Source organism: Panthera leo, chromosome A3, assembly GCF_018350215.1.
Source record: "Panthera leo isolate Ple1 chromosome A3, P.leo_Ple1_pat1.1, whole genome shotgun sequence".
Classification (NCBI taxonomy): Eukaryota; Metazoa; Chordata; class Mammalia; order Carnivora; family Felidae; genus Panthera; species Panthera leo.
The window spans coordinates 103,728,164-103,755,840 of record NC_056681.1 but is presented as its reverse complement, the minus strand read 5'-3'; the positions used below and the strand labels follow the sequence as shown (position 1 = coordinate 103,755,840).

General features: G+C 44.2%; 1 protein-coding gene across 1 annotated transcript in view; it reads left to right on the top strand.

Moving 5' to 3' along the window:
• Positions 1-27,677, top strand: part of ACOXL (acyl-CoA oxidase like) — a 344,180-nt gene that overhangs the window by 163,768 nt on the left and 152,735 nt on the right. The window contains exons 11-12 of the mRNA XM_042930333.1: positions 3,524-3,640; positions 20,438-20,591. Coding sequence (XP_042786267.1) covers positions 3,524-3,640; positions 20,438-20,591 — 271 coding nt within the window. The remainder of the gene's footprint in view (positions 1-3,523; positions 3,641-20,437; positions 20,592-27,677) is intronic.

Here is a 27,677-nt window from a genome sequence, read left to right as displayed (position 1 = left end):
TGGGGTCCGGTGAGGCCAACAGAGCAGGGGGTGACCGCCATTGAAAAGATAGCTGTTAACTCACAGTTCCCAAGGGGAGGGGGGGTGCTGTGCCACGCGGGCCATATGGGGAAGCAGCAGGGATGGTTAAGAGGCAGAGGGAGCAAGGGGGAAGCAGGGACAAGAACCTTTACTGTGGTTTCTGTGAGAAGGAATGGGGGAGGCAGGGCAAGCAGGCTAAGCACGTTTAGGTTTGGCTAGTTTGAATAATTTCAGAAGGTTCTGGGGCATAGGGGCTGTCCCTAGTTGTCTGGTACCTGGCCTGGGGGGATAGCGGCCCAGAGTAAAAAAAGTCTGGTAAAGGAGGTGGCTGGGGGTGTGGGCTTTGAACTGGTTAGTTTGCATATGAAAGATGGAAACACTACTCAAGCAGAGTAGTCCTTTGTTCTCCTTAGGCACTGGCCCGCCCAAGGGCCAGTCAGCAGGGCCCCAGATGGCAGTGCGAGAAGACATGTGGTCAGTACAGGTGTCCCTCACGCCAGCCTAAAAGGGAGAAGCGTTCCCAGGGGGGCAGGAATAACAGGGGAAGTGCCCAGGGCACCCTGAGGAGAAGTAGCTTCCTGCTTTGATTGGTCTGGTTTGGGTTTCGAAGGGGGCATGTCACGAATAGGAGAACGTGTCAGTGGGAGGAGAGGGCATTCGGCTAAGCCACCAGAAATATGACGTGTGGCAGCCGAATGAGATTGGCGGAGAGCCCTGCCTGGACAGAGGCCCAGGATGGGAAGTGTCTGAAGGGGCTTAGCAGGAAAACCAGTTGGGACACTCAAACAAGGCCAAAGTAGTCTGTTGAATGCCAAGCCAAAGCATTTGGATTCCATGCTGTGTGAGCTGTCCAGAGCTGTTCTCTTTTGCCCTCTAGTTCTGTTAATGAATTCATAGCCGCAGAGAATGCCTACGCTTGGCCGTATATCATAATCTCAGAACTTAATTAACAAGTAAGGATGCTGATGTAAATGTATTCTGGATGAAAAAAAGAAATCCCCCGCGGCAGGGGTTGAAAACTCAGTGCCTCCCAGGCCTGCAGTGAGCGGAAAGGACCCTGGGGACCACGGGGAACAGCCATGCCCCAGACAGAGAAGTCAGCAGCTTCTGAGCTCCAGTGGAACAGATCACGGGAATGGGGTCCAGAATTGCCAGATCTTCCTAGTTTTCAAGGAAAGCTGGAAATTCAGAGTCTTGTGTAATGTCCCGAGTTTTGTGACATTGCCTGGCAAGTCTGTGGCAGCTCATTAGTGACACTCTTTACTCCCACAGAGCACAAAGAAAGGCACGGCGAGGCCTGCCACATGGGCTCCTGGTGGCCTCTTTCTGCTCTGCACCTATCACCCTAATTTTACCGTGAGGGTCAAAGAGGAAATGGGATGGTTATAAGGTATGGCCTAACCTGGGAAACTGAGGCACACCAGGTCAGGGGTCGGATCTGTCACCCGAAGACCTTCCCTGAGGTCTTGAGTCAGCCACTCTGTGGTGCTTCGTCTGCATTTCCTCACTGGCAAAATCCATTCATTCATTCTTTCATTCATTCTTGCTGTGTGGGAGGCCAAGACAAACGCTTCACACACAAAAACAGAGGTTTTGATGGGATGCTGTCCAAAGTGGTATTGCTACTGAAATTATTTTATAGCAAAACAAAAGCTAAAAGGTGCTGCGATCAGCGGCTTCTTTTCCAGGCTGTGTGGAGAAGTTCCCTGCAGTGATGTTCTAGGAGCACATAAGGACGACTGGTGATTGACAGGGCAGGGTGAGCGGGGCACAGGGTTGGGGTGTGGGGGTCTGCACAAGGCTGTCCTGCCCACGTCACTTGGTCTTGTTCTCTTCGTGTCCGGGGCTGGGGGCTCAGCAGCTGGGCCGGGCCTCCTTGACCCTGGTGGACGCCCAGCACCTTAGGGGATGCCTGCACAGAGCAGGCACACGGATGTCCCCCAGTGTCGTGTGGCAGTGTCTACCTTCAGCAGACAAACGTTTTAGCCACAGTGACCGTAGAGAAAAGATACAGTATAATCATAGCACTTAAAAACGGAAATTGAGAGAGTGGGGACAAATGGAATTTAAAATGCCCCGACATTATGATGACACCATTATTGGATCTGTGATTTCCTTGCTGGTTTTGCAGTGATCCAGCAAAAGCTGAGAGGTTTCCCTGCAGGCCGTCTGGCCTCGTTTGGCACCAGGGCCTGCAGGCGTTGGGGTCCACCGGTGTGGACAGAGGGCAGAGTTGGGTAGCGATCCTTGGACAAGCAGCTGCGGGGTGGTTAGGTCGTGCCAGGGAAGGTCTGTGCGCCTAGAAAACAAGCCTGTGCTCACGGTACTTAAGAGCGGTTCTCCCCGTGCAAGCGTCTGGTCGCCCTTACCACCCCCCCCACCCACACAACAGGAACAGGTTATGAATTCTAGACCACCATATGCACTATACGATCATGGTGGTCTTTTAAGAACAAAGGCAACAGGAAAGCATCAAATTATGTTTAAGAAAGTCTATCGAGTATAAAAATGTTTAGAAACTCCCGTTTCCCTTCTCTCCTTGTGACTGATAGATACCCTCACCTCACCGATGTCTGAAGCACGAGTTTTGCTCTGCCGGTTTGATAATATAGCATTACCTGCGCCTGTGTGTGTGTGTGTGTGTGTGTGTGTGTGTGTGTGTGTATGTGTATGCATGTGCACGTGCGTGAGGTGTCCTTTCAAAAATCAGCGTGAAGATCAGAGATGTTCAGAGGGGAGGCTGCCGAACCCAGGGCTGTAGAGCCATCACAGGGCTGGGGAGGGAGGTGACTTCCGACAGGCCAGGCTTTTTGCAGTCTGCGGCGGAGGGATTCTGTAGGATTAGATCCTGGGTGTTGCCTGTGGGGATAATCCCCCCTCCCCCCCCCCCCCCCCCCCCCACGAACTGCTCTAAGGAAGGCCTCTATTCGCCCGGACACCACTGCCTTAGAGCAGCAGCTGTTCATAAAGCACAGTACTTCCGGCGGGATGTGAGCACCTTTCTGTGTGGAACTGCAGGGGGATTTAGGTGGGCTGAAAGTAATGACCTGCCTGTGAATCTGACGGGAGCAGCGGGGTTAGAGTTGCCTCCTTGTTGAGAATGTCCTTTTGAAATACATTCTAAGATATTGCTCCCGTCCTATTAATTATGTCACAAACTTAGCAAAGCTGAATAATTAATGATCGCGGGGCACCCGGAACTATAAAATGCCATGTAAATGTTAAGGAGTAAAAATTACTCTGTGTATTAATTAAACAGATAGGCTGCTTTAAAAATAGTCCATGGTGGGAAGATTAATTTCCAGAAGAGCCCAAAAGCTTTTCTGTTGGACTATCCTAAGAAACTTTTGATATCTAATTATCTCAACCACAGTTTAGGAGACCCCGGCATTCTGTATTCTGAAGTGTTTTAAAGGCAAATGGCTGCTTAGCACTTTTAGCTCTGGAAATGAAGTTGCCTATTGAATTTTGATAAAATTTGTGCCTGCTTGATTCTCTCTAGCCGGAGGCAGTTTGGGCCTAAAGCCAAGAAAGAAGTCAAGATCATTGAGCACCAAACACAGACCCTTCGGCTGATGCCTCACCTGGCCACAGCCTTGGCCTTGACCGTCGCCAGCAGGTGAGATGGCTCTCAGGGTTTGCTCTGTAAAAATGAGTGTGAGGTCCTGCCTGGCATTAGTAAGGAGTGAGGGGAGAGGCAGGTGGGGACTTCATTTTCTAAGTGGGGACAGGAAAGTCTGTGGCTAAAATCTGATGTTCAGGTTAAAAGTGATGTCTGAATCTTGATTGTCTGTATATCTGGGTGGATGGGATCCACAGAGGATTTGAAAAACCTTGAACCAACGTTTCTCCATATTTTCTAAAAGAAACAGACTTGGCTGTTAAAATTTCTCTACCTCTGATAAAGGTTCTAATTTAAATTTTTCAAAAATAGGTCAAGGTTGTGTGCACATGTAGGATTGGGGAGGGGGGTCGGAGTCAGGCTACTGAATAAAATAACGGTGATAGTCCTGTAAATTCACACGGAGCTTTGCATTTTATAGCAGGCTTCCATCTATGCCTCTCAGCTATTCCTCCGCAAAGCCCTGGAATGTTGCCTGGGCAGTTGTGTGCTATCACCACCTTCTGAAGGTCAGAAAATTGGGGATTTGCCTAAGATCACAGGGTCTGGGAGCAGATGCACTGGGAATATAACTCCACACTTTGGACCTTTATCCTGTGTTCTTTCCTCCCTATGCAATCCTGCTTCTTAGGGAATTAATTTCTGAGTAATTGAGAATCGGTGTGTGTTTGAAATTTACTGCACCGATGGGTAGGCTGGTGCCAGGCTTTACAAAAGGAGGGTAATCGGAGGGCCCTGCCAGTCTGGTGTGCAGCTAGCTTGTGGGGCTGCCTGGCTGGGAGGGGCATGAGCGGGCACACCTCTGCTCTTACTGCACTCAAGCCTGGCATTCCACGGTTCTCGAACAGCAAACCCTACAGACTGAGCTTCAGGTACCACTAAGATCAATCAATCCAAGCCACCCAGAAGAAAATAAATGTAAATCACTCACACCCAACATCTTACTTAAAATATTTTTGAGTGGTTTTTGAGATTTAATTTGCACATGGTAAAATGCACAGATTTTAGGGTATAGTTCAATGACAAGCATATACCCTTGTGTAATGAATGCTCAAACCAAATATGAAACATTTCCCTCTTTGGGGCACCTGGGTGGCTCGCTCAATCAGTTAAGCGTCCAGCTTTACTCAGGTCATGATCTCACGACTGGTGGGTTCAAGTCGACGTCAGGCTCTGTGCTGACAGCTCAGCCTGGAGCCTGCTTTGCATTACGTGCCTCCCTCACTCCCTGCCTCTCCCCCACACACTTTCTGTCTCTGTCTCTCTCTCAAAAATAAATAAACATTAACATTTTTTAAAATTAAATTAAAAAAAAATTTCCCTCTTTGCAGTTGGCCCTCACCTCGAGAGACAACCACCTTTCTGAGTTCCACTCCCAGAGCTTAATTTTGTCAGTTCTTGAGCTTCCTGTAAATGGAAACATACAGTATATATTTTTTGCGTGTGTCCAGTTTATTTCATCCAACATAATGTCTTAATGTTCCCCAATGTTGTTGATAGTTTATTAATTTTTAGTGCTGAGTAGTAACATTAAATAAATAAACCACAATTTTTTAATACATTCTCCCAGGGCTGGGCATTTGGGTTGTGTCTAATCTTTTAGCTACTGTGACTAAGACACCAGTGAATATTCTCATCCAAGGTTTTCATTTTTCTTAGGGTATTTACTTGCAGGGTAATTGCATATGTGTATGTCTAAATTTATAGAAACTGCCATTTTTCAGAGAGGTAGTACCATTTTATATTCATTTCAGCAATGCATGAGAGTCCTGGTTACTCTATTCTGAGATAAAAACTGTTTGGTGTCTCAAAACTGTTGCAAAAAAAATCAGGTTGTATGAGTCATCTAAGTCTGTTCTTTTTCAAAATTTTCTTGGGTGTTTTGACTCGTCTGGGCACTTTGTATTTCCGTATACAATTTTGGATCTGCTTACCAGGTTTTTAGTTTTTGTTTTTTTGAACACAAAGCCTGATTGGATTTATTTGAGATTGCATGGAATCTATTTTTTTTATTAAATATAATTTGTCAAATTGGTTTCCATACAAGACCCAGTGCTCATCCCAATAGGTGTCCTCCTCAATGCCCATCACCCACTTTCCCCTCTCTCCCACTCCCCATCAATCCTCAGTTTGTTCTCAGTATTTAAGAGTCTCTTATGGTTTGCCTCCCTCCCTCTCTGTAACTTTTTTTTTGCCCCCCTCTCCCATGGTCTTCTGTTAAGTTTCTCAGGATCCACACATGAGTGAAAGCATATGGTACCTGTCTTTCTCTGACTGACTTATTTCACTTAGAATAATACCCTCCAGTTCCATCTGTGTTGCTACAAATGGACAGATTTCATTCTTTCTCATCGCCAAGTAGTATTCCATTGTATATATAAACCACATCTTCTCTATCCATTCGTCAGTTGATGGACATTTAGGCTTTTTTTTCATAATTTGGCTATTATTGAAAGTGCTGCTATAAACATTGGGGTACATATGCCCCTTGCATGGAATCTATTAAGCAATTTGGGCAGTTCTGGGTCTTTCAAATCTAAGAAGATGGTTTATCTCTCTTTATATAGGAATTTAATTTTTCTTAGTGTTTTATAATTTACAGTGTAGAGGTCTTTCACATTTTTTACTAAATTTATTCAAATAGAATTGCTTTTAAAATTTAATTATCAAATGTTTCTTAATGTCATGTAAAAATATAATTGAATTTTTTATATTAACCTCTTATAGTCTCACTGAATTCACTTAGTAAATTTAGTAGTTTCATTATAGACTCTTTAGGATTTTCTATATATATCATCATGTCACATGTACATGAAGAGAGTTTTACTTCTTCCTTGCCAATATTTATGCCTTTTAAAAATTCTTTTTCTTGTCTTATTGGACTGGCGAAAACCTACAGTAAAATATTGAATAACAATGGTGAGAGTGGACATTCGTATTTTGTTCCTGATTTTGTAAGAAAAGTATTCCATATTTCCCTATTAAGTGTGAACATTCACTGAAGGGTTTTTGTGGAATGCCTTTTATTAGACTGAGGAAGTTCCTTTCTACTCCCAGTTGGCTGGATATTTTTATCATGAATATTGGATTTTGACTTAATTTTTCTATTTAGCTGATCATATGAGATTTCTTCATTCTATTAATGAAGTGAGTTACATTGATTACTTTTCAAATATTGAGCTGGATTTGCATTCTTTAATTGGTCATAATGTATTATAATATTTTTATATTATTGGATTCAAATTGGTCATGTTTGGATAAGGATTTTTGTGTTTATATCTGTGAAGAATATACTTTTCTTTCCTTTGAAATGTCCTTGTTAGGTTTTGGTATAAGGGTTATGCTGTCCTCATAACATGAATAAGAAAGTGGTCCCTTCTATATTTTCTCAAGGAGTTTTTATAAGATTGGTATTATTTCTTCCTTAAATTTGATAGTGTTTACTAAGAAGCCATCTGGGCATTTTTTTTAATACAAAGATTTTTGATTACTCTATTAATTTCTTCAACAAATATGAATCTTAAGATTACCAAGTTGTTAGGGGCACCTGCATGGCTCAGTTGGTTAAGCATCCAAAGCTTGATTTAAGTTCAGGTCATGACATCATGGTTTGTGAGTTTGAGCCCCACATTGGGCTCTGTGTTGGCAGCATGGAGTCTGCTTGGGATTCTCTCTCTTTCTCTCCCTCTCTGCTCCTCCCTGCATGCTCTCTCTCTCTTTCTCTGAAAGTAAATAAATTAATTAAAAAAAAAATTACCAAGTTCTTCTGTGTTAGTTTTGTTACTTTGTGTATTTCAAGGAGTTTGTCCTTTTCTGCTAATTTGTAAACTTTAAGTTGTCAATAATATTTTCTTATTATAATATTAATGTCGGGGCGCCTGGGTGGCTTGGTCGGTTGAGCGTCCGACCTCGGCTCAGGTCATGATCTCACAGTCCGTGGGTTCGAGCCCCGCGTCGGGCTCTGTGCTGACAGCTCAGAGCCTGGAGCCTGTTTCAGATTCTGTGTTTCCCTCTCTCTCTGCCCCTCCCCTGTTCATGCTCTGTCTCTCTCTGTCTCAAAGATAAATAAACGTTAAAAAAAAATTAAAAAAAAATAATATTAATGTCTATAGGATCTGTAGTGATGACCTTATTCCTAATATAATTTTTGGCTTTTTGAGGGGGGTCAATTTTGCCAGCCATTTATCAGTTTTGTTAATCTTTTCAAATAATATACTTTTGTCTTGAATGCTTTTGTTATATTTTTATGCATTTTTTGTTATTGATTTAATTTCTTGTCTTTATTATGTTCTCATTTCTATTTAGTTGGGAATTAATTTGCTCTTTTTTTCTAGCTTGTTGCTCTAAAACCTTTCTGTATAAAATAAAAATGTATTGTTAACAAAATTTCTGCTAATTTTATTATGTGTATTTTTAAGCTTTGTTTTTTAGCACATACAGATTTTGGGGTTATTATTTCTTCTAGAGGAAGTTAGCCTGTTATATTCATTAATATTTCTCTTCATTTCTGGTCATTTTTCTTGTCTTGAAGTCTACTTTCTTTGGTATTGATACAACCATACTGGTTTTTTTATGCTTAGTGTTTTCGTGGTATATCTCTTCCCAACCTTTTATTTTAACCTGTCATTGTATCAACCTATGTGGGTCACGGTAAGATTTTTATAAATAGCACATGGTGAGATCTTGCTTTTTTATACAATTTGATAATCTTTTAATTTGGAATGTTAAGTTCATTTTTATTTACCGTAGTTCCTAATATAGTTAAGTCTTCTGTTTTGGTACTTGCCTTGTCCTGTCTTTTCTTGGTTTCTTCATTCCCTCTTTCTTCTTCTTGTGAATACTGTAAGTATTGTAATATGCATCCTTATCTTGCCAGTATCCACCTTGAATTGACATTATACCACTTTATATATAATGTAAACTTAAAAGACTGTAATTCTTTCTTTTTTAGGGGGTTATTGAGTAATTTCTTAGTTCCATATGATCTCCTCTCTGCTTTTACCTGTACTTGTTTTCTTTTTATTTTTCCCAAGAATCTGGAGTGTGTGTATTTAAGCTCCTTTAAGGGTGATTCTAGTGAGCCAACAGAGCTGAGAACCACAGGAGCTTTTTGGGGAGCTTCCTAGTGTGACCTGAAAATAAACTTCACTAACAGATAAAAGGCAGCAGCATTAAATTATCATGAAAATTTACATTGGGTCAGAGTAATCTGATGATGAAACCTGATAATTTTTCACATGTATAGCAAAGGAAAATAAAATTCATCTTTGAATTTTTTGCCCAGCGTTACTGGTAAGTATTACAAAGAGGCAAGAGAATCTACACATTTACTTCTCTGTCCGCTATTTACAAATCCATGGCCCATGAAGTTAATAGATCACATAACGAAGAGCCGCTATATATTCCACATTTATATGTGTATATATACACATATATATGTGCACCTGTGTAACAGAAGTGTGATATGTACAACAAGTTTCCTTTTTCTTCAGCTCTATTTATTTTTTATCTTGGTTTAAACTTAATTTATCTTTATTTTATAAGCTCTGTATTGATACTATTAGTAAAAATTAAAGTTTCTCTTGATTTTTAGAGAGACACCCCACAAATGCCAAGATCAGAGAAATAGAGAGGTCACAATTCTAGCTTAAGGTTTCAAGGGGAGCAATAAAAGGTGATTAATGGAAATTAATTAATTAGTAAAAAACCACGGAATCCTAAAAAAAAAAAAAAATCACATGCTATGCATGGGTAATAGTACTGAACAGGACAGGGTCAGGTCCACACCTCATCAAGATGTCAGTCTAATTGACCCCAAGACCTTCCAGACTTTCCTGACCTTCACCTCCTTACACACTCTGGTTTCTGGCCTTGCTCAGCGTCTCCATTGTGGCTCTGTTGATCCTTCATCTTGCCTTGCCTTGCCTTGCCTTGCCTTGCCTTGCCTTGCCTTGCCTTTCCTTTCCTTTCCTTTCCTTTCCTTTCCTTTCCTTTCCTTTCCTTCCCTTCCCTTCCCTTCCCTTCCCTTCCCTTCCCTTCCCTTCCCTTCCCTTCCCTTCCTTTCCTTTCCTTTCCTTTCCTTTCCTTTCCTTTCCCTTCCCTCTCTCTCTCTCTCTCTCTCTTACTCCTCCCACCTCTCTCCCCCCCAACCCTTCTCTCTACCCACCTACTGCAGCAGGGGTTGACCCACTGAAAATCTGGCTATTGGAATCTCCAGGAAGAAACACTTCAACTGTGGAGGAAAAGGCTGTCTGTGTTTTAAAACAAGCCCAGAGAGAAGCTGGTGTTTTCTGTAACATATCCTGGCTTTCTTGTTTGTCTCTAGTTTATAGCTCCTGTTGTCCTTTCTCTGACTTGTGAGGAAATAGTTCAATGAAGCTGGTTGTAACATGATAAAACTTTATGCTAAGTACCTCTCCCCACTTCACACCCATTTTTTAATTTTTAAAAAATTTTTTAAATGTTTTTATTTATTTTTGAGACAGAGAGAGAAGGAGACACAGAATCCGAAGCAGGCTCCAGGCTCTGAGCTGTCAGCATAGAGCCCGACACGGGGCTCGAACTCACAGACTGTGAGATCATGACCTGAGCCAAAGTCGGACGCTTAACCGACTGAGCCACCCAGGTGCCCCTTCACACCCATTTTTTAAGAAAGGTATCAGACCTTGCTTCTAGCCCCCATCTCCTAATTCTCATGGGTATAATGATGCCAGTCAACTGGCTTCAAGTTTCAGGGTCTGGGTAACCTCAGGTTTGATGAGTTCAATGTTTAGTCAGTGTGCTGGGTCCTCCTCAAGCACAGAGAAACACTCGTGAGAGTAGCCTACACCTTAAGTGTCTGGGTCTGGAGTTGAGTGAGCAGGAAAAGTACCACCGGCTAGGTCAGCTGGCCCTGCCTCTCCTCCCTTCTAATGTGACAAAAATGAATAATTAGCGCTTCGCTTCACAGTTAAAAGGTAGGTAATAGAAATGAGGTCGAATGGCTTCTGTCAGTGCACGTACGTTTACATATTTAGTAAGCACACGGGACCTCGCTGGTAGGTTCACCAGGTAAAATACAGTCCCCCAAATTCGAATCTCAGACGTCCAATGTATGATTTTTTAGTCTAAGTACATCCCAGCACCTGAACTAAAACTTATGCATTGCTTAACTGAAATTCTCCTGTTTCTACTTGTTAAATCTGGCGGTGGTCCTTGCTAGGTCCTGGACGTGTGCTAGGGCTCGAGTCAGACACGGTCCCTGCCGCACGGAGTATGCCATGCCTTGTCTGGGGTCTGGCAGTAGCAGGTGGGCAAGCCACTTACCCTCTTCCTTATCCCCTTTCTTCGCCATTGCCCTCACAGGTCTGGAGACAGGGAGGACCTGTCTAGCCCTTAGTGAGTGCCCCTACCCAACCCCCACCCCCCCCTGCATCACTCACATTCCCTTGCCTTTAACAAGGAGAGGATGTCCTTTGGAGCCTGTTCAGTTCAGGAAGAGATGGGACCCTTCTCCCCACTGGCTCGTCAGCCGCTGGCTAGCGGGGCTGGCTTGATGAGGCAAGGGCTGGTGGGGTGGGGGCCTCTGAGAGAGACGATGGGCTCCTGAAGAGCCTGCCAAGGCTTTTTTCCCTGCCTACCCTCTCCAGAACTGGCAGATGTGTTCCCTCCTCCCTTCTTCACACGACCTGTGTGTCAGGCACCTTTCCAGCCCCTGAGGACCGGCAACCAACAGCCCTGCCTGGGTGGCCAGGTAGGATTCCTGTTTTCTGCCTTTGGCCATGGGTGCTATCCTTGGGTCTCTTACTAAACTCCTCCCATAGGGCCCAGGACATCCCAAGCCGGCTTCCCACTGCTGAGTACCGATGGCACCCTGCATGCTTCCTGGCTCGGGGGCACACTGGTGGGCATCTTGGCATGCGGGTCTTGCACCGCCCGGCTGATGCCCTCTATGTTCTCATCCACTGACTGCGATGGCAGAACCCCTCCTGAGGTGGCCATAATGCTCAGTAAATGTCAGCTGTTGTTGTTGCCATCACCGCTGAAACTCAAGTTTCCTACCCTCACCTTACCAATAGCCACATTGTGACAAGGTTTCCTCCTGCATGGAAATCACTCAAAGCCCTCCCTCTTTATCATCTCACCTGGACCCTCCCCAGCTCCCCTTCCTGCACCCTGTCCCCCACATGCAGCCTGGCCTCATCAGATACATTCTCCACAAGCAACTACACCTGAATAGAATCTGAACTCCACTTGACTGCTGGACCCTCCTAGAACCCTCCAAAGCCTTCCGTACTGGATACCCTTAAGCTCTCTCCTGTGGCACTTTCCTCTGTCTGGCCCCTTGCCAGCCTCCACCCCACTGTGTCTTCTCTCCTCTACCTTGAGGTTCTGTACTCGGCCTCTGCCCTGCTTTGGCCTTCCCTGCAAGCAGCGTCCTCAGCCTGTCTCCACATTCATCTCTCACGTCTTGGTCTTTCCTCACTGGCAGTTCGTGGATACAGTTCAGACTGGCATCTCCTCCGGGACACCTTCTCTGAGTCTCTCTTGGAATAAGGAGCCCCTTTAGAAGCTTCTTGGAGCAGCAGCCTGGGCCCCCTCTTGTCACTGCACCATTATGATTGGTCTGAGGTTGTGCAGGCTTCACACATAGAAGCTGTGGGTCCTTAATTTGGCATCTCCACACCTAACGGTAGGTACCTAGCTCTCTGCACAGGTTGCTTCAGCTGCACTGAATGAAATTGCCTTGTGTAATTACGTCACACTTGGCCACGTAGTTGTTCGAAGCTTTGCTTTTCAACTTTCTGTTGGTCCCTAAAGCAGCAGTTACATGGCGGGAAGGAGTTAGTCCAAGAGCTCTCTGGCCAGTGCAGTTGGTAGCTGATACCTCTCCTGGGAGTTGTTTAGGGGGATTTGCTACTACAATGAATTTCCTAGCTTTTAATTTTCAGTATTTTAAGTGTACCAGCCAAAAGGAGTATTTTGGGCCCACCTCACCTCTTATTCATTCAAGGCTGGGTTCCAGGCCGGTGGGGGTGGTGGGGGGTGGGTCACAGCACCATCGCTGTTATCTTTCACTGGGATTCTCTCATTTTCTCTCACAGTCTCTTCTTACCCAACATCTTTTTTTTAATGTTTGTTTTTTTATTTGTTTAAAATGTTTATTTATTTTTGAGAGACAGAGCACGAGCACAGGAGGGGCAGAGAGAGGGAGACATAGAATCTGAAGCAGGCTCCAGGCTCTGAGCTGTCAGCACAGAACCCGACGTGGGGCTCAAACTTATGAACCGAGAGATTGGGACCTGAGCCGAAGTTGGACGCTCAACCGACTGAGCTACCCAGGAGCCCCTTTTTATTTATTTTTGAGGGAGAGAGAGAGAGAGAGAGAGAGAGAGAATCTGAAGCAAGCTCCACGCTGTCAGCTCAGAGCCCAACATGGGGCTCAATCTCACAAACCGTATGATCATGACCTGAGCTGAAATTAAGAGTCAGACACTTAACTGACTGAGCCACCCAGGCACCCCTACCCAACATCTTTAAGAATAAAATTACAATAATAACTAACATATTCTATTGCTTATCATGTATCACATACTGTCCTTAGTAACTTCTTTAACACCTCAGACAACTCACCAAGTGTCTCCTTGTTTTTTAATTGATGTTTCCATAATACCTAGAACAGTGCCTGGCACAAAATAAGATCTCATTAAGGTGAAATGATACTTTATGACTTCAGAAACTCACCAAAGTCCTGTCCTTGTCAAAGAATGGAGTCCAGGATATTTAAGTGCTTTGGATATTCCTCAGCAAATGAACACCACCATTTGTGCATTGAACTGTGTTTTTAATATAATCCTGAAACCTTATTGCCAAAAAGTCTTGTCTGCTGTTTTTATGTAAAACAGACTTTTGTAAATTGAATCCTGCCCTCTCACTGACTTAACAGTTTTAGAGATACTCCGCATTTCTCCTGAATCTCACCCTGTGGGTGGGTTCTAATAATTCAAGTGGCTGTAACAAATACCTTGCATTTCTAGAGGCATTGCCTATAAAATAAACGTATTTCGAAATGAGGAATAATTTTTCCACAGAACCCATAAATCCTAATTGATCCTCTGGGCCACTCTGAGTTTCTCGTATCAGATAGTCTCAAGATACGCACCTTCTGGACTCTACCATACCCTGCACGTGGGAGGCTTCTCAGTTCCCCTTTGCAAGCAGACATGAGAGTATATTAAAGAATTAGAGTCACTGGGTGCACCTTTGTGTCTGGGAGACAGAGGCTCCCCTCCGCGGGGTCTATGTCTTGTCAATGTTAAGTAAAATCACAGGCCAGCATTGGAAAGAAATCTCACTAGACCTCTGCTAGGAGAGAGTCTCATGAGTCTTTCTTTTCTTAAAGCAGATTTATTTCTTATTCCCCACCCATTTCTACCCTAGAGAATGTCTAGGGCTCTGTGTGTGTGTGTGTGTGTGTTTAGGGAGGTCAGCAGGGAGTCATATATACATTTTTTTTTAAATGTTCAGCTCTGGGATTCTCTGAGAATTATTGTATGGCAGTCACAGTGAAAGACATGGGGGGTGGTACTATAGCAGATCAAGAATGCTATTAACTTCCTCAGGGCACTGGCAAACTCGTTATTCATCATGAAAAGAGCATGTTTAGGACTAGAGAGTCCTGGGCTTGAATCCTAGCACCGCTCTGCTCTGGGAGACCTAGACTTAGGTATGTAGCCTCACTCGGACCTCTGTTTCCCCATCTATAAAATGGGGATATAATTTCCTGTTTCATGGGGTTGTTGAAAGGACAAAGTTAGATGAAGTGTCAATGAAACAAATGATGATTTCCCTGTATTTCCATTTGTCCCAGCTTATTGGTCTCAGTTCTGAGGTTGGATGGCAGTCTTTCCTGTTTGCTGTAGAATGAGGTCCAATGCAACATCTTTTGCATGTTCAGGTTTCACTGAGGAAACAAGGATATTCAGACATTGCAATATTATCCCGTGGATGGAAAAAGGTAAATACCTTGAGCCAAAATTGATTTTGTCATTACTTAAATGAAGAGGCAAGCCCCAGAATGGGAGGAAATGTTTGCCATACATGTATCTTACAAGGGAACACGAAAGGGACATGTAAAAACATGGAAAATAAAATTCAGCTAAAAACAAGAGGGGCAAGCCAATAGAGTATGCACAAAAGAATCAAATAGACGCTTAACAAAAGCAAATGTATGACTGATGAGCCAATGCATACATAAAAAGATGCTAGTTATCAGGGAAATGTAAATTAAAGCCATGACGATACGCCATTCCATATCCACTAGACTGACTAAAATTAAAAAGACTGAAAAGACCAACTATTGGCAGACGTGGAACAACTAGAATTCTGCACTGCGGGTAGGAATGTAAAATTGCGCAAACACTTTGGAAAACGGTTTGGCAGTTTCTTCAAACGTTGAAAATGTATCTGCCATATGACCCAGTCACTTCCCTCCTACATATTTACTAAAGAGAAATAAAGACATATGTCTCCTCTAAGATTTTTTACATGAGTTTCCATAGTGTTTTCTTTGTAACAGCCCTCAACTGGAAACAACCAGAATGTTCATCAACCGTGAATGCAAAAATGATGGGTGATCTGTGCATTGCACAGAGTGGAATTCTGGTCAGCAATAAAAAGGAACAAATGCTACAGTAAGGATGAATCTCAAAATAGTGTACTGATTGAAAGAAGCAAGACATAACATATTGTATAATCTTATTTACATAAAATGTAAACTAATCTTTACCGACAAGCAGCAGGTTAGTGGTTGGCTGGAGAATGGGGATCAAGGAAAGGATGGACTGCAAAAAGACATGAAGCTTTTTTTTTGGAAGGTGTTGGAAATGTTCTGTAGCTTGACTCTAGTATTATGTGTATTTACAGTCGTCAAAACTCTTTAAATGGCATGCTTTGAATGAACGCAGTCTGTCGTAAAATAAATTATCCTCAATGATGTTGATAAGGAAGAAAGATAAATTATGTAAAGCAAAAATGCAATGAATTTTAAAACATGCATAATATATAGAATATATTCTCTATATATGCATAGAATATATTCTCTATATATGCATAGAATATGTATATATATATATATATATATATAATCTCAAGAGTAGCACAATGGGGGGGAGAATAAAATGGAAGTGTATTGTTGTATTATAAAGTTATTACATTATCGGAGAAGTGGTGCAATGTTATTTGAGAGAAGAATGTGTTAGGTTAAAGACGCATAGGTTAGACCATAAAAACCACTAAAAAACATAAAAGTAACATAGTTAAAGCTGGAACAACAGTGGAATACTAAAACCGATTCCATTAATCAAAAGAAGACGGAAGCAGAGGGAAAAGAGAACAAAGAACATATGGGATAAATAGAGGGGGATATTGCAAGATAATAGTTTCATACTTAATCATGTTGATAATTACATTAGGTATAAATGGTTTAAACCCTCCTCTTTAATTTGCAGATTGTTAGACATGATAAAAAATCAAGAGTGAACTAGATGCTTTCTATACAAAACCCACTTAAAATATAAAATCTGAGATTAGAAGTGTGAGAATAAAACATTTACACCTGCAAACATTAACCGTAAGAGAGCTGGAGTGGATATATTATTATCAGATAAAGTAGACTCAGAAAAAATAATATTACCAGAAATGAAGAGGAACACTTCATAATGATAAACAGTCTACTCATCAGAAAGACATAAAAATCAAATGTGTATGGACTTGGACTCACAAAATAGCTTCAAAATACTTGAAGCAAAAGTGGCAAGTATTGAAAGGAGAAATTGACAAATCTAAAATTAAAGTTGCAGACCTCAGTCCTTCTGAATAAGTGATGTAATAAAATCAATTTAAAAATCGATATAATAAACAGTAATGATACAAAACATATGAACAATATTACTAATGAGCCTGACCTAAATGACATTTACAGAATACCCAACAACATAATGCACTTTTCTTTTCTCTTTTCTCTTTTATTTTATTTATTTTATTTAGGTATAATTAATATACAGGGTTATATTAGTTTCAGGTGAACAATACATGTCCGATTCAACAATTCTGTACATTACTCAGTGTTCATCAAGATATGCATATTCTTTTTTTTAATTTTTTTAACGTTTATTCATTTTTTGATAGAGACAGAGTGTGAGTGGGGGAGGGGCAGAGGGAGAGGGAGACCCAGAATCCAAAGCAGGCTCCAGGCTCCGAGCTGTCAGCGCAGAGCCCGACGCGGGGCTCGAACTCACAGACCGCGAGATCATGAACTGAGCCGAAAGTCGGACGCCCAACCGACTGAGCCAGCCAGGCGCCCCAAGATATGCATATTCTTAATCCTCTTCACCTATTTCACCCGTCCCCCCTCCACCCACCTCCCCTCTGGTAACCATCAGTTTGTTCTTTGTAGTTAAGAGTCTGGGTTTTTTTGTTCTCTCTCTTTCTTTTTGCTTTGTTCACTTGTTTCATTTCTTAAATTCCACATATGAGTGAAATCATATGGGATATGTCTTTCTCTGGCTGACTTATTTCACTAAGCATTATACCTTCTGTGTCCATCCATATTATTGCAAATGGCAAGATTTCATTCTTTTTTTTTTTTATGGCTGAATAATATTCTATTGTAGGTATATATACCAGATCTTCTGTATCCATTCACCTATTAATGGACACTTGGATTGCTTCCATATCTTGGCTATTGTAAATAATACTACAGTAAACGTAGGGGTACATGTATCTTTTTGAATTAGTGTTTTCATTTTCTTTGGATAAATGCCCAGTAGTGGAATTACTGGATCATGTGGTAATTTTATTTTTATTTTTTTAAGGAACCACCATACTGTTTTCCACAGTGGCTGCACCACTGTGCATTCCCACCAACCATGCACAAGGGTTCCTTTTTTTCTTCATATCCTCACCAATACTTGTTATTTCTTGTGTTTTTTATTTTAGCCATTCTGACAGGTGTGAGATGATATCTCATTGTGGTTTTAATTTGCATTTCCCTGATGATTTGTGATGTCGAGCATATTTTCATGGTAGTTAGCCATCTGTATGTCTTTCTTTGAGAAAATGTCTATTCTTTTCGAGTGCACATAGAACATTTATTAAGACAGACCATGTAAATGTAAAGGATTGAAATCATGCAAAATATGTTTTCTGATTATAATGAAATTAAATTAGAAATTAATAATGAAAACATCCGGAATAATTCCATACATTAGGAAATTAGACAACACACATACTTTATAGGTCAAAAAAGAAATCACAGGGAAATCAGAAAATATTTTGAACAAAATGAAAATGAAACAGAACATATCAGAATATGTGGTACACAGCTAGCGCAGTGCTTAGACAAAAATTTATAATTTAAATAGTTACATTAGAAAAGAAGAAAGGTAGAGGGGCACCTGGGTGGCTCAGTCAGTTAAGCACCCACCTCTTGATCTCAGCTCAGGTCTTGATCTCAGGGTCATGACTTTAAGCTCTGAGTTGGCCTCCACACTGGGCGTGGAGCCTACTTTAAAAAAAAAAAAAAGAAAAAAGAAAGAAAAAAAGAGAAGTGGAAAACCAATGGTATAAATTTCCATTGTAAGAAGTTAGAAAAAAAAGGATCAAATCAAATTCAAAGTAAGCACAAAGAATAAGAAAAATGAGAGAAGACTTTGAAAGAATAGCCAAAAATAAACTTAATTAAGCCAAAAATTATTTTTTCTTTCAAAAGATAGATAAAATTGATAAACCTTCAGCTAGATTCATTAAGAAAAAAAGAGACAAATGGTCAGGATCTGAAATAAATGAGATGACATCAGTACACATCCTACAGACACTGAAAGGATAAAATTAAATATTATTATTATTGGTGTCATGTCAATGTAATGCAAATATGTTTGACAACAGATATGAAATAGAAAATTTCATGAAAGATACATGTTACTAAAAGTGACTCAGAAAGAACTGAAAAATCTGAATAGCTTCATCTGGCATTGCTGGTGAAATCTACCAAATACTTAAGAAAATAAAACATACTAACTTTACACAAACTCCTTCAGAAAATGAAAGAGAAGGGAAACCTTTCTAACTCACTTTAGGAGTATCACCCTGACATCAAACACCAGACAAAGACACTGTGAGACTAATATCCCTTGTGAACAAAATGTTAGTAGATCCGTATATTTTACTGTAAAATAATATATAGCAAACATGTGGGGTTTATGCTAGGAGTGTTAGGTTTGTATAACATTTGAAAATCAATTTGTATGATTTACCATAGTCACCTTATAAACGAGAAACACCATGTAAGTATCTCAACAGATGACACTCAGTTGATAGAAAACAATGAATCATCACGTCTAACGGCAAACACTCTTATCAATCTCCTGAGTCTGGGGCTTCAGTTGAGAAGACCAGTAAGGCCATACTTCAGGGTACTTTCCATGAGTTTGAGGTGCTTAGAGGAAAGTTCCCCCCCCCCCCCGTGTGTTTACCACACTTGACTTTAGGTCCTGGAGTTTGGTTGAGCATAGAGAGAAAGAGTTCACTAAGGATTTTGTTCCCAGGAGTTGTTACAAACAATAACTCATTTTAAGAGACTTTAAAAACAGGTCAATAGGAAGGTGTTCAGCAGGGAGAGAGAGGGGAACCTATACTCTCCATTACAGCATTTTGAAATATGACAAAGAAGAAAACCTGAGGGGGAGGTGTGCAGATGGAGGGAGGAGGCCCGTAGACATTGCACTGTGCAGCAGTTGTGGCCACAGGTGGCTGAGAGGTGAAGGGAAACAGTGACTTTTACCACTTTGAAGGAAGAAATTATTCATTTCTGTATACCTATCGGCGCTAAAACAAATTGCACAAACTTGGTGGCTTAAAATAACACAAATTTGTTGTAGCTCTGGAGATCAGAAGTCTGGAGTGGGTCTCCATGAAAAATCAAAGCGTTAGCAGGCTGCACTCCTTCCGGAGACTCTAGGGGAGAATCTGCTTCCTTGCCTTTTCTAGCTTCTGGAAGCCACCTCATTACTTGGCTCATGGCCCTTTCCCCCGTTTCAAAACCAGCAATGGCCAGTCGAGTCTCTCGCTGCGTCTCCCTGACTGCTTTGTTGTCACATCTTCTTCTCTGGCCTCCCTCTCACTTATAAGGAACCTCGTGATTACACTGGGCTCCCCTGGATAATCCAGGATGATCTTCCGAGCGAGCGCAAGATCCTCGATTTAATCGCAAGTGAAAAATCCCTTCTGCCACGTGGGGGTAACATACTCCAGGTTTCAGGGACGAGGACGTGGACATCTTGGGGGAGGGGCATTATTTATTCCACCTAGCACACGTTCAGTGGCAGTAGCATTAGACAAATTAAAAATACGAGAGACATGTAAAACTTTTGTGTGTGAAGGGCAGAGGGAGGTAGTTTGGAATATGATCCTATATGGTAGACCGAAACAGGGAGAGCGTGAAACCGAGTGCCTGCTTTTCGTGGGGTCGAGGGGTGCGAAGACAAACGTCAGTGTGAACCATGGGGCCTCTGAGGGACCGGCAGGAAAGTGAACCTGGACAGAAGGCAAGGGAGATTTCCCAGGAGAGGTGGCGTGGTGCAGCCTCACGGTGGCAGGGTGCAGGGTGACAGTTCTGAAGGGCACATGGAGCCTTCGGGAGCGTCTTGAGGAAGGAGCAGGTGGCACCTGCGCCCGGCCTCAGACGCGCCTGCGCCGTGGTGCCGTGGTGGTGGGCGGGGCTGCTGCTTCCATCACAGGCCTGCGCTCCTCTCACAGGTATGCCGGGGGCCTCCTGGACAAGGACGTCTTCCGTGGGAAGGAGCTCGTGGACAGTCGCCCCTTGCAGGCTCTGGTGGCGGGGCTGAAGGCCTACAGTACGTGGGAGAACGTCAGCTGCCTGCAGGACTGCCCCGAGTGCACAGGAGGCATGGTGAGCCCCGCAGGTCCCCCCTGCTGCAGCGCGGGTGCCAGGCCAGCCCTGTGCGCCAGCGAGCAGAGCACCGGCTTCGGAGCCGGGCGGAAACCCGGAGCCCGGGTGACCCGGGGTGCATCACGCGTGTCCGCCCCCTACCCTGCTGCGAGGACTGGTGCGGACGGTAATTGTAAAATGCTGGCCGGATGGCCTGGCCCGTGGAGGCCCGCAGTCTATATATCGTTAAACTTGCGGTGGCCGTTGTGGACAGTATGGGAAAGGGCCAATGAGGGTCGGCTGATGAAAGCACCGCTCCAGTGTTTGAAATCCCCCTTGCGGAGGATACAGGAAATGACCCCAGGGCTGTCCAGCCCCGGGAAGAAGGCAGACGGGGATGTGCCGAGCATTTGGAGACTGCTTAGTGTGTCCCCAGCCCTGGGCCTCAGCCTGGATTGTGCAGTGAGGGGCACGAGGTGTTGAGAAGTGTCAGTATGAGTCTTTGGAGAGTTGAGGGGGACGTTGAGAACAGCTAGAATCTGTGCCCAATCCCCCCACAACCCTGAGAGCACAGGTGCCGGCGAGGTTCGTGGAAACAAATAGGAGATGGGGAGTCTCTGCAACCCTATGGGGGTTCAGAGCTGGGGAGAAGGGGGACCCACGGGGAGTGTGTGAAGGCATGGCAGGTGTGGTGTGGGGTTGTGGACCTGTGACACGGTGGCATGGCAGGGCTCCGGGCATCAGCTGCGGTGGCGCCTGGGGTTTATCCCCAGATGACAGCCCTGCATTGGCGACCCCCCAGGGGCTGCGTTGCTTCCTCCACGTGCGGGAAGCATGCAGGTGCTGCTGGAGCCTCCAAAAAACACTTCCTGGAGGAAGGAGGGGACAGGGAGCCCCTGCTGGGTTTTTGGCCCGAGTTTAATCCTGAATCTGGCTGAATATTGGCCTACAGACGGCAGCTCTGAACTTGCAGGGGAAGGAAGAGGAAGAGTTTTGGCCTCAGTGAGAACGAAGGGCTCAAGAGCAAGTTAAGGACGTTGGTGGGAAACAAAAGGGAAAGGCTAAGTTTCCAGAAGCCTGTCACCCTGCCTCTGTGTATCAGAGCTGGGGCCTCTGGAGGGGTAAGGAGCGAGGTGAGGAAGGGCTGGACCTTCACAATAGGCAGAGCCCCAGGGTTTGTCCCACACGAACCATGTGGATGGGAAGGAGAGCCTCCTGCGTTCTCTCATCTGAGAGCCAGTGTAATCATTTCTCTTAAGGTAGCCACGTAAAGATGTGCCCGTGATGCAGGGAGGCCTCAGTTAGGTAGGTGTGCACTCTGTCCACGATGGTGGTGGTGGTGACATTGGTGACGGGCATGCTTGCTTTGCTCCTGTGGGGCTGTTGTGTGGGAGTCCACATGGAAAGAAAGAGAATGGAGAACAAAATAACAGCTGGCCCTGGGGCACAGCTGGACCAGGAGCCGAGGTCCTCTGAGGCAGCTAGGTGCAGTGGCTCATTGTGACATTCCTTAGTGACCCGACAAGGTGGAAGCCTCCTGCCACATGGCTGGTTTCCACCTGTAGCTCCAGGGAGGTGGCTGTCTCTTTGAACAGGGATTGTGGGGTACAGCAAGAAAATTTAGGTTAGCAGGTGGGAGGTAAGACCGGAAGTGACCCCCTGCCACCTCAGGCAGAGGTGGCCCACACAGGGGAGGGTTAGGGCTCTGCCGGGAGTATTGAGCAGATGCAGATATTGTGGCTTCCGACAGGTGACTCAACCCGAGGGTGTGCTCAAAACCACCTGTGGTCTTCTAGTCTTCCTCCCTTGGCTCATTCCCTTTGATGCATTTCATAGGCTGACATGCCCAGTGGCCTTCTGCCCCTGGGCCTTCATAACCTCCTGGATGACAGACAGAATGATGGACAGCTGGACTGATGGGCAGATGGACTGATGGCAAATAGGATGATGAACAGACAGACTCGTTGATTGCACTGTTGCCCTGTGCATTCATTATCTCTGATAATTTAGTTTCAGTGGAATGTTACTAACTTGGCTCTTTGGGATTTCAGATTATGTATTTGCAAATGGGAAAGAGAAAAAGGCTATTATAATGTCTCCCAAGCATTGACACTTACAAAAGTGATCAGTTCTTCCTGTCTGCTTGGCTTTTCTTGGGACTGAGGGGAAGATTCAAGACCCAGCGGCCTCCAACGTTTGGTCTAGGAGAGAGTTCACCATCCCTGCATGGTTGCTCTTAAACTGTGTGTGCAAACCTGTGGGTTCTGAAGTTCTTTCCACATTTAATATCCATAGCACTTGGTGGTCTCCTTTAATAATATTATCACTGTGTGTCAGGAAACCATGAGAAAGCCTTAGGTTGGCTCTTTCTACAGGAGCCTTAGCAATTGTCGCTTTCTTTGGGTGATAGGTTGAATGTTGCAAGAGTGACATTTAGTTGCTAAAAGAACATTTTTAGCAATGAAGTAGAGAAATGCAGAGCATGAGTGGAAGCGTAGTCTGTCACTTTTTGTGCATAAAGCCTGACATAAATGACATTTCATACCATTTTTTCCCCACAATTAGATCAAGTGAACAATACTGATTGGAATTTTCATAATTCCTGTTCATGCAAACACACCATTGCCTTAACAACTGCTGATTAGGAGTCATTGCTAAGTATTTCTAAGTTCCGTCTCTGTGTGTGGAGCAGTGTAGTAGGTACACGTTCCCTATCCTGAGGCCCAGATAATGTGAGGGGGGACACTGTATGCTGTGCATGGAATTGCGTGACCCTACGATTCTGTCAAATGAGCATTTGGGGGCTCCCGCTCCGACCAGGTTGAAGTTCCATGTGGCAAGTATACCCTCCTGACTGAAACAGCCAGAAGGTGGATGATATATGTGAACTAAACGGTTTTCAAGACACTGGACATCAGGCAGTGAGGGACAGTGATCTCTGACAGCGAGGAAATGCGCCAGATGAGCCCTACGTTTGCCCCAATTTTACTGCCTTGAGAGAGTTTCCACACCATCCCTTAGGTGGGGCAGCTGAGGCAGAGCGCAGCGAACTCCCCGATTTGAAGATGCTGAGATTCCAGGGCAACCAAAGCATCTGGAATTCACAGAATAGGGTAGGGGACAGAAGAGAACTGGTCGGTCAGAGAGAGAATTCAGGCGTCTGCAGTGGTCCCCTTTGACCGTTCAGCTTAGCACGGATTATTGCATGTGTGTGAGGGAAAGAATCATGTGGAAGGAACGGAGGGAGAGGTATCGGGTCCTCACATGGGACTGAGAATAGCGCCTTTTCCCACAGGCCAGTCTGGAATACCTTAAGGCTCAGCCTAAGAAAAAAAGAAATGTTATGTATGAAAGAAAAAAGATACAGGTTGATAGCAGATTTCTCACCGGAAAAAAAATTACAAGCAAGAAGATAGTGGACCACCATTTTACAAAGTACTAAAGGAAAAAAAAAAAAAAGATAAAGTTCTATACTCAGCGAAATTATATTTCAAAAAAAAAAAGGTATAATAAAGACATATTCAGTCTTGGCAGAGTTGAAAGGATTCGTCACCAGGGGACTTTCACTATAAGAAATATTAGAGGACGTTCTTCACACAGAGGGAAAATGATACAAGATAGAAACGTAGATCTGCAGAAAGCAATGAAAAGTGCCCAAAATGGTAACTTTCTGGGCCAATGTAGAAGATTTGTCCTAGTGTTTACATCTCTTTAAAAGGTAATGGACTCTCTCAACAAAACATAATAATCATGTAGAGTGAGGTTTATAACATACGTAAAAGCAAAATGTGTGACAATAATCACATAAAGGCCGGAAGGGAGAAAAGGCAGTAATACTATGGTGAGGTTTTTATGCTATACCTAATGTGGTATCACATCACCTGGAAGGAGACTGACCGTGGGAAGTTGAAGATTTATACTATAAACCCTAAAGCCTCCACTAAAATAATGAAGAGTTATAGCTAATCGGCCAACAAAGGAGTTAAAATGGAATCCAGCAATCCTAAATCAATCCAAAAGAAGGCAGGAAAAGAAGTAGCAGAGAATGAAGAGATTGTTCAAGTAGAAAACAAACAGCCGTATGGTAGATGTAAGCCAAACCGTGTTCGAAAACGCTTTAAATGCAAATACCCCAATTAAAAGGCAGAGCTTGCCAGATTGGATAGAAAAAGCAAGACCAAACTATATGCCTCCAAGAAACACACTTCGAATTTAAAGACACAAAGAGGTTAAAAGTAAAAAAGGTGGAAAAAAGAGATGCCATGCACACACTCCTCAAAGGAGAGCTGGAGTGACTTAATATCAGAGAAAATGGATTTCAGAGCCAAGAACGCTGCCGTGGCCATTTCATCACGACAGAGGGGCCAATTCCAGAGGATGTAATAACCCTAAACCCAATAACGACCTTTGCAGGCGGCTACTTTGCTTATCCCCACTTTGCAGATGAGGAAATGGGGGCTCAGAGCAGTTGGACTTGCCCGAGCTCCCACAGGCTGCCGGGGGAGTTGAAGCCTGATTCGTCTGACCCCCGAGCCCATGTTGCTGTGGTGAAGCAATGCCCTGAGCAGGAGTGGGAAATCACACGGAGCTGCCTGGGAGGCTCGCCAAGGAGGTGAAGTTCACCTTCTCTGTGTGGAGTGAACAAATGCCACGGAGTGAATGAGACACCCATTGCACACAGGTCCTACTTCAGTTTAACAGAATGTTACAAAGCCCACACTTAACCAAAGATGAGGTCTGAGCTCCATGGGGCTCAGTGCCTCTGGTACTCCAGCCCTGCCCTTCCAACTGATGCTTCATGCTGATGAACGGCAGCCTCTTCCCATGTCAGACACAGCACATGCAGGGGCCCAGGATCCAGGGGCTGTGGGGTCTCTTTACTTTGTATTTGTTTTAGTTAACAGTCATTAAGCACCTTCTATATATGTAGGCACCTTTATAAGTGCTTTCCATGTAGTAACTTAGCTAACTCTCAAATTAGATGAGTACTATTAATCAGACTAACTTTCCACAGGAGAAAACTGAGGCCAGATCGGGATGAAACAACTGGCCCACGGTTAAGCAGCTAAAATGTGGCAGAGTTAGCCTTTAAAGCCAGAGAGTCTGTCTCCAGAGGCCATGCTCGAAACCACTGTGCCATATGCAAACCAGATGTGCCCCATGCTCCAGAAGATAGCTGGGCTCACGTTAATGGGATGAGCGCAGTTTGAATCTAGCATGCCACTTCGCAGCTATGTGACCTTGGACAGGTCTCTCCCCTTCCTGAGCCTATAGACGACTCTTGCTGAACTGCCCCGAAGTTAGCATTAAACCGGATCCTCCCATCATGGGGGAGGTTGGCTGGCAGGACCAGACCCTCTTCCTATCAGACCCTCTGAGGTGACTCTCTGCTCTTGCCCCCTGTTACAGGGCTGGGGGAGGTGAGGCGGGATGTGGTTAGATTACTCACCCCAAACCTCTTTGGTAAGTCAGGGAGGGGCTGGAACAGGAGCTGGGAAAGCAAAGCCCACTCCTGGCGTGCAGCCGGGCACCATTCCCAACGGCCAGGGCTTTGTGCTCACACGTGTTCTGCATTTTGGCTTTTAATCTCCATATGTAAGTGGAGAACCCAACTGGCCTCATTTGGACATGATGGAAACCCTTCACCTGCCCATGTGGGAACACCGAGAATCAAATTCTGTGGGCTCTGGTTAGTCACATGACTCAGGCCTCAGCTGCTTCTCTTTGCTTCCACCTTCTTTCTTTAAGGATTGACAGGGTCAACCAAGTTCTTAGGATTGTTGCTATTCGACTATCCTTACGCATTGTCTCTTTTCTCCATATCCAAGCAAACTCAGATTGAATTTCCTACCGTTGTCTGAGAGAGGAATAACGAAGCAGAACCCTGGATTGCAGAACCTTTTTAGGAGGCTGCATCATGAAAAGGGGCAGTATGAGAGGTGGTGAGGGGAGCACTCATCACAGAAGGGGTGGGACCTTTTGGTCAGGGCTCTGTGACCTTGGATCTTACCACTTGGAGCCTCAGTTTCCTCACCTCTTGAAGCCTAGCACCTGATAGGCACTCAGGAAATACTAGAATCTCCTCTGCTTTTTTTTCCTGGATGTGAATCCCAGCTCTCTCACCGTCCTCCCACCATGACCCATTAGACACATGTGGGACCTGCCTGGCTAGGGCTCCTCAGGGTGCAGCCTTGGAGAGTAGAAGCAAGTCACATTCTCAGCAGATCTGACTCCAAATCATCAGGGTCTGCAAAAACAGGTGTGGGGCCTAGAAACTGCATAGTTCCTGCTGTTTCTTCCACTGGAGTAGAACTTAACGGGAGCCCTGGCTGTTGACCTTGGCCCTACACAGCCACATTCTTCACAGGGACCTGCTACAATGTCCTTTGGCCCTTGATTGTTACCTGTACCTGGATGCCCATGACCGGGGGCTGTGCTGTCTGTGTGGTCCCCTTGATATCAACAGTGGAAGATGCCACCCCCTCCATCAGGGCCCCTTTGTGAGACCCTTCCCATCTCAGCCCCTGGCTGCTCCATTTCTCCTCAGTGTGTTTCAGAATCCCGCATGAAAGAGCAGAACTGGCTGAAGCAGAATAAAGAAATATCTGTACAAAATTGGAGCAGGGGAAAGTCTCAGAAGAGATCTGTGACCCAGCGTGATGCTAAGGTTATCAGCAGACATGCATTGACCATTCCTTTCATGTTAGACACAGAGCTGCTGTTTGCTGTTTGGAGATGTCATCCAGCTGGGCAATGACTGAATCGTTATATTTTAAAGATTGCATAAGAGAACACTAAAACAATTACAAGTGTTTGTAAATTAAAAAAAAAAAAGTGATGTGATGTGGAGCCCCTCGGTTATTTAGTAGACTTAATCCCAAGACTAATTCCTCAGGGAGATTCAACACCACCTCATTTATCTGGCATTGACCATTTCTTGGAACAGAGCCAAGGCCTGAAATAAGCAAAACAGAACTCTGGGAATCCCAAAGAGAGGACATGAAGTCCATGTGCTGAAGCTCAAGCCCTTACTCGTTCCCGAAGGAGCCTGGCCAGCTTCTCTGGAGCCTGGTCGTGCTTGTTGACTCTCACACATGGTTCCTGATT